A 13245-nucleotide genomic window follows, 5' to 3' on the forward strand; every position below is an offset into this window, starting at 1 on the left:
TTCTGCCTCTGCTTTGATAGATCAGAGTTGATGTGCAAAGACAGAGTCCTGCTGTCCCTGCCTTTGGATGGCACAGCTCATCTCTGGAGTCTGCCTGGAGAACACAGGGGTAAGTAATGCTAAGGGCTAAGCAAGTGGCACACAGCAGGAGTACAGGGAAGGAAAACCTGCAGGAAGCCAGTGTGGCCTTTCCTAATGACCCTCCTGCTGGAGCCATGGGTGGGTGAGCCCATACGGCTTAGATTCATGGACTGCACTTAGTGTTTAGACCTGCACTTTTCTCATGTCTCTTCTGCTTTAGTCTCCATCTGTATTTTAAATCATTAGGGCCTACAGGTGACAGGATGAGGTTTCTTCATTCCCCAGGGGGTGCCTTTGGGCTTTTTCTATTTTTTCTATGCAACTTTCATTCTGAGGAGGAAATACATGGTAAAAAAATTTTACTTCCTTTAGCCAGGATAACTATACGCCAGTTTATAAGACAATCCAAAATCTAAAATGTTAAAAAGTTTTATTATGCCCGCTATGCCTTTTTAATGAGAACAAAATATGGAAATTTTATGCTAAAGTTCTGTTTTGTTCTATTCAGTTTTGTCTCCTTCACCACTTTTGAAAGTCAGCTGAAATCTCTCTGAATTAAAATTCATTTAAATCAATACCAGTTTGGGGGAATTGATCAAGGTCCATGGAATAAACAAACACATCTCTCTTTTTGGAATATTTTTCAAGGAGCTGTGCTGTAATTTAATCACAGGGAGGCACAAAGCATAAATATAAGCATAGAACACAAACCTTATCTGTATCAGAGCAGTAGACACCCTGACAATCAGATGCTCATCTGTAACAACAAAGTTAAAAACTCCACGCAAATTTTGCAACTCACCTGCCAGTTCAGTGACTTCACCTGCAGAGTTTACCAGTACTCCTAATTCACATGAATAAAGAGGCAACCTGATAAATGAGAACTTTATTGTAAATGATAGAAGTATATTTGGTATTCCAGAGAAATGCTTATTTGGGCTCCATCATTTGCAACACATGCACCCTCAGGAAAGTCAAACCTATTACAAAATGGGAGCAGTAAATAATAAAATGAATATTTCACTAAGGAGCAAGGTACCTGACCAAGAATTAAAATCTATCATTTACACTTCAGTAGTAGCCAGTCTATGTAGAGGTAGTCTGCCAAAACACACTACATCAAACCTGTGTGAAAGAGGTTATACAATAGATAAATTTTAGGATTTTACTCCTTTTCTATTACTTATTTTGTCCACATCTTTTTTGTGGTTCTAAGCTTTTCTTGGCTTAAAATTTCATGCAAAAAATAGTTTCTCTGACTCTGCATAATCTCACAATTCTTCATTCCACTAAAGCTTTCAGGAAAAAAAATGGCAAAGGAAAATACAACAGTTATGACAAGTCCTGTGTGTTTTACATAAATTTTAGTAATCTAAGACTCAGAATTGGACATAGAGTGAATTTTAGGCAATCTGATGTGTGTTGTGAGTTTATAAACTCTACTTGAAAAACCGAGTTAACTCACAAATCTGTTATGGTGGGAAGATAAAGGTGGTTAAGAAATACTTCTATATGTAATTAAGGTTAATAATGATCCAAAAAGGCAATCTGATTAGGTCCATTTTGCACATTTTCCCCTAATATGACCTTAAACATTTTTAGTGGGGCATTTTAGATTTTTGTATACATCACACATTTTCTGAATAATAAATAAACGTTTGTATTTATAAGACACTTTTCTATGAAAGGACTCCCAAGAATTTCAAAACACAGCTTGAGAAAGGCCATGTCTCAAAAATAAAACTGCACTGAATACTTATGTAAATTCTTCCCTATTAACAATGTCACTGTAACAGAACAGTTGTAAAGACTTGGGTAAAATTGGGAACTTTGAGAAACACATGATGTATGAATGCAACAATACACAGCATCAAAAATCCTTTATGAAAAGAATTGCAAAAGCTTGCTTTACAGGAATCAAGCTGTCTTTTCTCTCCTTCCAAAAGAAGAGTCAAACCTTTGTGCAGTATTTAGTCAGTAAAATATTAAGGCCATTATACCCTTGTACCAGTGAGATTAAACTGGCCAGTAAACTGTTTTGTGGTGCTGTCTTTGTGCTATGTTGCAGCATGAAGGGGACTGCCATCCTGAACCTCCTCACCTCCTTGTCACTGATATTGAGATCAAAGTGAAACTGGCACACAGGATTTCCACATATGTCTGGCAAAAGGTAAATTAGAAGGCAAAGTCATTAAACTGAGGCAAAGGGAGGGAAGGTAAAGTTGCATCACTGATCTATTCTTGTTTTCCTTCTTCCCCCACCCCCCCTCAGGGTAAAGCACAAGCACTGTAAAGATTTGAATAAGTCACTTAAACATAAGGCATTCATCACTTGCCACACCATTAGCTGGTATGAAATAGTTAACATTGCAGAAAGCTGGGGAAAAAAAGAAAAGTCCAACCCAGATTCATCTGTTCCCAGTGCAGACTTTTTATGAAGGTTTATTAGAGGAAAATTAGAGGGAAAATTCAGTACCTTCTATAGAGGTAACTCAATACATGGCAATCCATCAGGACCAGAAAAGCTACTTTTTCTAGATTCAGGACTAGTTCTTCTGACAGAATTCTACTTCAAATGCCTTTACAAAATTTTCTACTGATTAAGCTAAGCTTTCTCCTAAAGCATCTTACTGATCTTGCAATAGAAGTCCATTTCCATTTCAGCAATAATGTAAGCAAGCAGTAGTTTGTTAGTGAAAGTTAACCCTTGATGAAACCACTCTACTGGTACCAACACAGAAATACTTCTCCGTACTTCAGACATGGTTTTGAAGTTTGGTCTGACTTCCTATCCCTTAGCACTAGGAAATGAAAAAATCAAAATATTCATATTGTTGCTAACTGTACACCATCATCTAATGGATTAGCAGAAGTGAAGAACAGGCAGCTCAAAGCAGCCAGTAACAGTGATCTGCATTTTGATAACCCAGTTATCAAAAGGGTTATATGTAGTCAATATAGTCAATGCAGAAGACTGGGCACTGCTGTGGGAAATGGCACACACTGCACTAGAGCTCCTGCCCCTGGCTGTGAGAAGACTCATGGAAGGCTTATGCTAGAAACACCAACTAGAAGAAAGACTTGCATTGGATAGGATTAGCTGGCCCTTGAAAGCACCAGTCCTCTCATCTGTACTCCCTCTTTAGTAGTTCCAGTGGCACCAATTTATCTTTTCTCCATTAGGTTTTGTTGTTCCAGATGAAATACTGCTGTAGCCACAATAAACTCTTATTAAAAAAACAAACCAAAACACTTTTGCATTTAGTGACACGGATCTTTAAGCATCTGCTGCTACGTGCTTACATATGGGATCTGTGCTTCCATGCAGAATCAATACCTTTCAGAATATGCTTCCAAGAGAAATTCTTCCCACAGCATATCAGGTGCCTAATATTCCCTAGTGTAATTTGATGTTTAATACAGTTCATCCTCCCCTGCACCAAGTATGCAAAAAAAAGTATTTTTTGATAGGCTACAGAGATTTACTTGAGAGGAATTCTTTGTTTTTAAAACTTTTCCCAAGGTCTAATCAGAGCAACTTGAAGGGGCTGAAAATATTATTTCACTTTAGTCTACAACAAAAAGCAGAGCCTGGCCTAAGTATTCAACCAGGTTTTAACCTCTTACTCTGAACCGTGGATTACAATTCTAAGCTAGAGGATTCTGTATTTTGCCCGAAAGATAGGCTGGACCTAAATCCCCACAGACCGATGTCTATAGAGCAGGTATTTGCTTCTTGCAGCACTGGTGGTGAGGGTGATTTCTTCACCTAACTCACTCACTTTTGCCAAGTGCTGTGGTATATTTATACAGCAAGTACTCCTTAGTATCACTATGTCACTATAACTTCATCACATGTATGATCTCATGGTTATTAGTTCTTTTGCACTGCACCTGTGCCTCCCCAGTTCAGGGGTCATCAGGGGTCTTTGATGAAGGCTTCCAAGGTCTTCTTTGCACCTGAACTTTTCAACCTTGTCTTTGGAGCATGTGCAATTATGGTGCTCCTTGGTCTGTCTGGTCTTAACCAGCTTAAATTCTTTGTTTTGTGGCTAATTGGCTTTACATTTACCAATTTCTCATTAGTAGTATACTTATCTATCTTTAAAGCTGTCCACCCGGAGAGCTTTTCCTTCTTTTTTGTCTATTCAGCATTAAGCAACTAACTAGCCATTATATTGTATAGAAAGTTATTTATATCAGGTTACGTAGGTATAAAAGTTATGATTCAGGTTATACAGATACATTAGGTTATATTGATATCTTATAAGTCAAGCTATATAAGCACCTTGTAAGCTAAGTTATATAGACATCAGTTACAAACACTGTCCTATGCTCTAATATCTGTGAAGTTTCCAGGTTCTTTCAGGTGTTTACAACCTTTGGGCCAAAGAAAAGAAAGAGGCATAACTCATTAAGTGGCTGAATTACATTCACCTAACTGTACAACTGGTTCTGTGCAAAGTGTGGGAGTTTTAAGCGTATTTATGACTCTCCTGCACAGGAACACAAAGCAACGGAGGGCAAAACTTAGAGCAGAAGTACCACAAATAGTTAAACTCAAGAGTAGAGGAGATACCAGTAAAATGATCTTTATTTCAAAGCTCTTTAAAAAGCTTCACAATAACACTAACAGAATTAGCATTTCCTTCATTTTATGTACCCCACATGAAAAATGTATTGTTTAGCAAGAGATGAAACGTAAGCGTTTCTGCATGCTACTAACACATTTCACCATCTCATTACCTGATAAGTACTTTGGACTGCAACAATCAAAAACCTCAGACAGAAGGATTTCTTCTGCAAAGTCCTTATGAAGGGGACAGACACTGGCTTTTTCTGACATACCCAATTAGATGTCCAGACAAAAGAAAACTACCTTGGCATCTACAAATGCCTACGAGTGTTTCGATTACAACCTTTTAAAGGAGCAGTACATTTCAAAGCAAGGGCTTCTTTTCATCTTTAGTGATGCAAATGGTTAAATACTGCACAGAAGCTTAGTATGAACTCACAATTCCACAGGAATCTGAAAGTTACCAAGGCAATTTTCCTTTTAGGATAGTCATGACCAACACTATTACTATTCTTCCTCCCACAACATAGCATATCCCAGACAAGTCTTAAGAAAAAAAATATAAATAGGTTCCAAAACAATGCATTCCCACCCCCATCACATATGACAGCCAAAACATCTTCTGTCATGGGATGAAATAATTTGCTGCAAGTGCAGTGGCTTAGTCCAGGTCCATGTTAACGGCGTTTCGATCACTTGGATGACATTCGCCATTTTGCTGAGGCATTTCAGAATTTTTGTCATCTTCTCCCATGTCTTCAGTTTTATAATCACTCTGCTCACTTAATGGGTTTTCCTCCTTAGGAGAGTCAACTTTTGGTTTTGGTTGTGTCACAACGGGCTCACAGACATTGTTTAACTCCTAAAAAAGATAGAAAAGATGTGGGCAGAATGTGTGTTAAGGAGCCACCAGCTTCACAAATGCAAAAAGTCCTGCATCCAAAAGACTGCTTGAAATTGGCTTCTGCATTTGTTCCCTTGAGTCCAAATTGACAAGTACTTATTGTACTCTGAAATAAATTAATTGGTATACTTCTTGGTGTTCTGTGGGCAAAGTTCAACTACGTATTTTGGATTTCACATTGGTTTTTTTCAGTACTATTTTGTCTCTCAGTAAAACACTGAAAAACAATCTGAGTTTTTAAGGTGACTGAAAGACAAAATATCAATGAGCTCCACAGAATTGGAGTACACTAGAGCTCCTCTTCTTTCTGCTGGATCTCCTCCTTTCCATACTTTCTACCTTTCAAGAACACTAGAGCAGCAAGATGAAACTGGGGAAGACAAAAGGCACAGATATCAGCCTACTTTTAGCACCAACCTCTAAAGATAGTTTCTTATGGTACTTACCTGTAGCTTTGCCTTAATTTCACTTGAAAGCACAGCTGGATCCTGATCTAAGCTCTTCTTAGCCTGTGCACTCACAGCATTATTCATCCACTCTACCACTTCACTAACACACTTCTCTACTTTCATCATTTCCATCTCATCGATATGGATGTATTTCTCATCCTGTCCAAATATAAAAATTTTGTATTAGTTAATAATGTCAAGTGTTAATGTAATCAAGTTTTGCCAACAAATCTATCTCAATGATTTATAACTTGTAAATGTCTTCCAATGGTCAAAATAAATAGAAGTTAGCCATAAGGGAGACTCATTACAGCAAGAGACAAGAGGAAATAGAGATGTCAATATAAAGCTTTCTTTACCCAAATGAACAAGAAATCTGGTTCACAGAGGGCATAGAAGCTTCACAAAAAGGTCATGCAATAACAAAATATAACATTCTTAACAAAGCTGATAAAAAAATATTCCCTCCCATTCTGGAGGAGCTATCTGCACCCAATGTAGTTTAGACATTGAGACTCTGAGGTACAGGGAAAGAATCAGTTTTCAACTTCAGCATTCCCTAAAATACCACAGTTACATAATTAACTACTATCAGGAGAAGGACCTGCTCAGCAACACAACAAATGAATCCATATTTAGAATTCTTAAATAAAACCAAGTTTTTAAATATACTATTTACAATGATGCTAGTTATTTCACATATAACACTACTAATGATTTCACTTAATTTTGTAATCTATAGCTGTGAAGACATAATTGTTTCTGATGTTAAGTCCCAGATTGAATTAGTTTGAGTGTTGTGAGCCGTCCTATTAAAATTCTTTAAGCTGAAATTCAAGGAGTAAATTTTCAGACTGGAAGGCTTATCAAGAACATAATCTACAAATATTAATGAAAAAAAAAAAACCAAAAACCACAAAAAACCAAGCCCCAAATACCCACATAACAAAATAGTGTTTTTTACTTTATCTGCAACTAGGTTTTACGCTAATACTTCTCACTATACAATAATCCTCATCCCTGAAAGAACTGGAAGAAGAGCAATTTCTAAAAAACAGATCAGTTTTTTTAAAAGGTCAAGAATCAGACCACAAGTCTAAACACTTTATAAGAATACACTCTTCAGCCTGAAACATCCAGAAGTATTAAGCAACTGAAAATATGATACACTGCGTGAGATTTTTTGAGTACTGGGAAACATTTGTGGTGTTAAATTTGTGACCTATATAGCAGCAGTTCACAGCTCATCTGAAAGTGCATTTGAAGCCCTCCAGCCAATGAACCTCACTGAAGCACTGTAGTTAAAAAACTACAACTAAAAAAAGGCCACTTACTTTATTCCTGAATTCCCCAGCTATTGTAGCATAGTACTGGAGCCTGTGTCCCAATTCTTGTAATAGCCTTGGTCGTTCCTCTGCCTCTTGATAGCGCATTTCAATTGGAGTACCTAATTTCTAGAAAACGCAATTTCTACATGTTTATGTGATTCATTAACATTCCTTAATGTTGTTTAGCACAGTCTTTTGGAAATTTTGCTTTTTGGACATATTAACAGGCCTACCTTTAAATTCTCTAATTTTTCTACATACACCTGCTTTGCTTCATCCTCACCCTCTTCATACAGCCAGCCTTCTGTCTCTGCTAGGAGGGCAGAGAATCCTTGCAGATCCTGTGTGTCAATATAATTCAACACATCAAACATCCAAATACACATCAATCAACCATGTTTGTCTTGAAGTAACACAACAGAGGTAAATACACACATGAATCCTTAGCCTCCTGTATAAAAACTTAATTTTTACTGCAGCTTTTGCCTAAACCTTAAACCATGACAGCTTCTGGATTGAGAAACACACATCTACAACAAAGACAGCATTTACAGACTTTTGTCCTTGATTAGGCGAATGCTTTGGGTGTAACTCTAATTCATGGTTTTGGCTACACATAAAGCAACACATCTTCCCCTTCCAGTCACAAGCTCCAATTGGAAACAAACTTTATTCCATTTGTGACAAAACCTTTTTTCAGAAATATGTATTTGTTACACCTAAACCTAATTCTAGGTTAGTCACTGCCATCATTCAAATGAAGTTCTGGTTTTGCAGCTATGCCCAGAGCAGCTTTGAGAAAGTTTAACCAAGGTATACAAAACAGATACTTGGTAGCAGTATTTTCAGAGAAGTTCCTGAAACCATAACCTACCTTTTCACAAACAAACTTTTCATATGGTCCAGACAACTTGTCCCTGAACTCATATACATATTCCTCCACTGCATTCTTTGCATCATTTCTTTCTTTCTCCAGTCTATCTTGCATAATCATCTTTCCCTGTATACCACAGAAAATATTTTAATTAAAAAATAACAAAGTTCAAACAGCATTCCACAAAGCACAGCTCCTGTAAAATCTCCCAGATGCCTTGGTTCACCTAACTGTTGAAATTCTCATTATTATGCAGTAGACTCATCTGAAGAAATGGGTTGCACTTTTCTGGATTACAACAGTTTAAATGAATCTGTGATGTCATTCCATGGATCAGTGCTCTGATACTAATTGCTATAAAGGACACTTCAATCTTTCTGATAAACATTTGTCAGTTATGTGTTAGAAGGCACAGTATGTTAGCTCATTGTTAATTGAGCCCACACTCCAGGGTGACAGTACAGGAACAGAGGTTGCCTTGAGAAGCAGGTGAATGGTTAACAACTGCACACAAGAAAGCAGTCTAAACCACACTAACTCACCTCTGTTTCAATATACATATTGAGAAGATCTTTTCCTAACTGCCAAACCAAGTTAGCTTCAATGGGTAGTTCCACATTCTTCACTTTTATCTTGGGTTTTTTAGCTTCTGGGGGCTGATCACCTTTCTTCTCATTTGTCTGAGTTAGAAAGAAGAAAAATAAGATAATTTTCCTGACTTCTTTCTGATGGAGTACTACTATGATGAAAGACACATTCAGAGGAAGAACACACAAAGGTTTTTCCATGTTCTTTTAAAATCTTCAAAGTATGCTCATGAGGCACTTTCCTTTTGGGGATTCCGCCTCCTATCCTAGTCTCCTTACAGTCCGTTTCCAGACAGTAAGCTCTGTGCTGCAACAAGGACATTCCTCATATATATGCCGTGTTTGCAGATTTTCCAGAAGCGTCCATCTGTAACGTAGCAGTTCGCTAATGATGCTGATAGGGCTTAAGATTTTAACCCAAAGCATTTTTCATCTCATATAGATGAAAAAACTAAATCACTAGCAATAACATGCAGACAAATGTTTCACATTGATTATTTCCTTTTAGATTTATGAATTCCTGATCCCAGCTTCCCTCAGCAGGCCTAATAAGCCTGGCCTCTAACTGCTGTTTAAATTGAAATGTCTGCAACCCAAATAAACAATGATGCTAGCTGTACAACACTGCAAGAAGACGTGGAAGTGGTAGAGAAAGGCTTCTTGCACTAATCCTTTTGCAAACTCTGTACAAAAATCATCGCAAGATACAGACATTATTTTTCACTATAGTAAAGATGTGAAAATGAAAAAGGTTCCAACACCAAGTTCCTTACTTTTCCTGAAATATGTTACCATTTTAAAAGCCATTATATAGGATAACATTTTCAACAGAGTTAAAGGGTCACTCACTTTCTTGACATCTGGGATTTTGTTTTCTTCAGAGGGAGGTTCTGATGAAGGGGGAGACTGTGACGTTTGCTGACCATCAGTTTGTACCTGGGACTGTGTTCCAGCCTCACTGTTCTCTTGCTGGATATTTTTCTGAAATGAAAGCCCAGGCACAAAGGATGTAGAAGGCATGTGCACTTGCATTTAAGTATAGGGCACTTCACTTCTGACGCACATACGGTACAAAGTGCCCTACAAAGCATTCTGTGCACACGCAGAAACACACACGCTTCAGCTATGGAGATACAGACTAGGTGCAAGTTCAGAAGGAGTTCATGAAAATGTTACCAGTGCCAGGCTTGCTGCACGATACTTGTGTGCGTGTGTGCACATGCTACCACTTCATCTTACAAAAAGGGGCTTTTAATTTATTGAGTCATAATGTTTACTTTTTCCCCCTCAGAAAACTATTAAAACATCAAGTAGACTATAACAATGTGCATTATTCCCCAGTGGTCCCCTCTCCTTCAATGCTGTAGAAAACAATTCAGCTTTCCCTTTCACAAAAAGTTTCAAAAAACTTTACTGATACAAAGGATTATATTGAAATCCTTTAAACACAAAGCACATGGATGATTAACAATCCAAATCTGGTTTTCCTGTTCGGAACAGTTGGATAACCATGGCAGCTGCAAGCAACCCCACCCTCAAACAATTGACCTGCTGCTATTTGGCACTTTGCAGAAAAACTGATTTTGAAATCCACACACTTCCAAGATAGCACAAATTGTCTCCTGTTCTTGTAAAGACATTTCCTGACAGCTACACACATCTTAAAATTAATCTTCTTTTGCTTCCTTAGAGGAGAGTATTTTTCTTCCAGAGTATGTAACAGCAGAACACACTTTCATCAATCAGTAAGGACATTCACACACAAGAAAGGTCAACTTACATCACTGAAGTTTTCAACAGGCCTCTGGTCCTGAGCTTCAACTTCAGTCTCAACACTGACATCTTCACACTCTTCACTTTTAACTGGTTCTACCATAGATGCAGTGGACACACTGAAAATGCCATGAGTATTGACACGGACTTTCACTTTGACTTTAGACTTCTCTCCATCTTTCTGGGCTGCCACATTCTGGATAACATACCTACCTAAAACCAAAAAAAATCAAAACTCACACAGTGGAATTAAGTAGGTAATATTACAGAGCCAGGAAAACATCTCCCTTTTTCATAGACAAACTGTTTTCTAAATATTTGATGAAGCCTCCACACTAATCTCATGGTCCCTCAAATTAAATCAGTACTACCAGAAAAAAAACCCAACAACACCGAAGTACACTGCTTTTCAGCCAACTTCATCTTATAAATCAAAGAGTAGGTTCTTCTGACACCACTAATACAGAGTAAATACAAAACTGGTGCTCTCTATGTTACTAGTGGGTTGAAAGAAAACTACTGAAGGGCTTAGTCTAATGCCAATATTAAGTGGTGCCTTTCTAATACAAATTACTGCCCAACACAGAAACTATTTCTAGAGGCTTTCCTTACACCTTCTAACATCCATGCAAGTCTGCCATTACCTTTTATTCTAGAACCTAATTGTTCTATAACTACTGTAACACTTGAAACAAGCATTGTGAAACTATTAAACAGACAATTAGTTCAACAGTAAATGAAGAATCAGATGTCCTTGACATTAACCGCAGACATTTTTCCTTATGCATGGATTACCAAAAGAGTGACCTGCAGACAAAAATGCTCACTTAGCTGCAAAGTACAAGTTCCCCAATCTCACAGGCCAAATATACACATTTGCACACACCATTCCTTCAGCAACAGATCTAGACCACAAGCACATAAGCTTTTACCTGCCTGTCTCACAGGCTATGGAATATAATCCTCTCTCTTGTAAATCCAATAATACTGGAGCTGTGTGACCTGTTCTCCTTTTTGCCAGTCTCATTAGAGCTATTACTTCATCCATTAATCATACCAATAATTCTGTTCTGAGTAAAGAATTAATTGGCAACTGAGTTGAAACAAAGCTGATCTTCAGTTCTGCTCTTACCAGTTTTCAGAACAGCAGTTAAACAGCTTCTCGTTTGTTAAAGCCAAATAAATTGAATACTGACAAAGCCCACCATGAGTCTTTATGGTAAAAGTTAACCACAAAAGGAAGCCTGATGTTTCTGTAACTACAGAATACAGTCAGAGAATCATAGAATGGCCTGGGTTGGAAGCCTGGGTTAAAGATCGTGTTCCAAGCCCCCTGCCTTTCATTACACCAGATTGCTCAGGACCTCATCCAACCTGGCCTTGAATACCTCCTAGGATGGGGCATCCACAACTTCTCTGGGAAACCTATTCCAGTGCTTCACCACCCTCACAGCAAAGATTTTGCTTCGAATATCTAATCTAAACTGACTCTCTTGCAGTTTTTAAAGCTATTCCCCTTTGTACTGTCACTACTTGTGCTTGTAATAAGTCCCTCTCCATTGTGCTGGTTTTTCAAAATATATGGCACACAAACATACAATATTTAATTGCATGTTTAGAATTCAAGAACAATTATTTAATTGGCCTGTCTTTACCATCACCGTCTTTAACTAACCATGTTGTAAGCTCTTTGTAAGTATCAACACTGTTAAGTGCTGCAATTTGTCAAAAAGTACGACAGAACTGCTTAGAAATGTTACATAGACAAATCAATATGGTAGTCTTGTAGCTGCCACTATTTCAGACTGCTTTGATTAAAAGTTATTCAGCATTCTATCAATTCCAGAAGGTATAGGTAAAAACAACAACTAGCTATTCAAGACATGCTTTTTTTTTATATACAGGAAATATTATTCAATTATTCCTAGCTTGCTTCAGTAATAAGGAGAAAAGATTTTAAAAGTTACAAGGGTATTTTCAGTAGTGATAACCACATTTTAGTTGTAGGCATTGATTTGTTTCCCCTTATTTCGTCATTTAGCCAAAGCAACATTATAAGCAAGAAAAATAAAAAATACTGATTCAGTTGCCTCAGGAATGGGAAAATTTTGAGTCCTTCAGAGACAAAAACCTGAATATATACATCATAACCATACTGCATGACAACAGTTACTGTTTGATTTCAAATTGTTCTATTGGAGACAACACTATTTCAAGGACAATTACTTACCAATTTTTGACTCAGGATATGGGACTCCATTAGGATCAGAATAAAAAGCTTCTAGCTCAAATGGACCTTTCCTATAGAATGTAAGTACCTTAGAAAAGGGTGCTGCATGATTTCTGCTGAAGACCTCATGAACTCTGTAATTAAGGGAAAAGTATCACTTTTAGCTGTGTATTTGAGCTGGAAAGTTTTGATATAGGGTCAAAATTCTTTAGAGGAACATTATGTTTTGAAACATTTACCCTTCTGAACATCTCCAATAAAGATATTTCACTACTGTACTGCAAGGGAAAAGGATTTAGTGTTCTCTACTGTAATGAGAACTTGTCCTATTCCACTATTTGAGCTTGGAATAGTATATTTTGAATCATAATTTGCACCCTTCCTTAGTCTCAAAGGGATAATTATAGCCCTGTTAATTCCTTGCTCATTTACGTTCCATGGCT

At 37.4% G+C, this 13245-nt stretch overlaps 1 protein-coding gene and 1 long non-coding RNA gene across 7 annotated transcripts in view; one reads left to right on the top strand and one right to left on the bottom strand.

The window, feature by feature from the left end:
- LOC128783997 (uncharacterized) overlaps positions 1 to 13245 on the top strand; it is a 19911-nt gene continuing 6666 nt past the window's right edge. For all 5 annotated transcript variants that reach the window (XR_008429324.1, XR_008429323.1, XR_008429322.1 and 2 more), the window contains exons 1-2: positions 1 to 109; positions 2150 to 2251. This is a non-coding gene — a long non-coding RNA (uncharacterized LOC128783997). The remainder of the gene's footprint in view (positions 110 to 2149; positions 2252 to 13245) is intronic.
- The window catches only part of HSPH1 (heat shock protein family H (Hsp110) member 1), a 23944-nt gene continuing 15356 nt past the window's right edge, over positions 4658 to 13245 (bottom strand). The window contains exons 10-18 of one of the 2 annotated variants that reach the window (XM_053935212.1): positions 12803 to 12936; positions 10580 to 10785; positions 9649 to 9780; positions 8755 to 8892; positions 8213 to 8338; positions 7572 to 7679; positions 7345 to 7464; positions 6008 to 6169; positions 4658 to 5519 (exon numbers count right to left, since the gene is read on the bottom strand). In XM_053935212.1, the coding sequence (XP_053791187.1) occupies positions 5319 to 5519; positions 6008 to 6169; positions 7345 to 7464; positions 7572 to 7679; positions 8213 to 8338; positions 8755 to 8892; positions 9649 to 9780; positions 10580 to 10785; positions 12803 to 12936 (1327 nt within the window). In that variant the 3' untranslated portion in view covers positions 4658 to 5318. The remainder of the gene's footprint in view (positions 5520 to 6007; positions 6170 to 7344; positions 7465 to 7571; positions 7680 to 8212; positions 8339 to 8754; positions 8893 to 9648; positions 9781 to 10579; positions 10786 to 12802; positions 12937 to 13245) is intronic. The other variant, XM_053935213.1, reaches the window with a different exon arrangement.

Source organism: Vidua chalybeata, chromosome 2, assembly GCF_026979565.1.
Source record: "Vidua chalybeata isolate OUT-0048 chromosome 2, bVidCha1 merged haplotype, whole genome shotgun sequence".
NCBI lineage: Eukaryota > Metazoa > Chordata > Aves > Passeriformes > Viduidae > Vidua > Vidua chalybeata.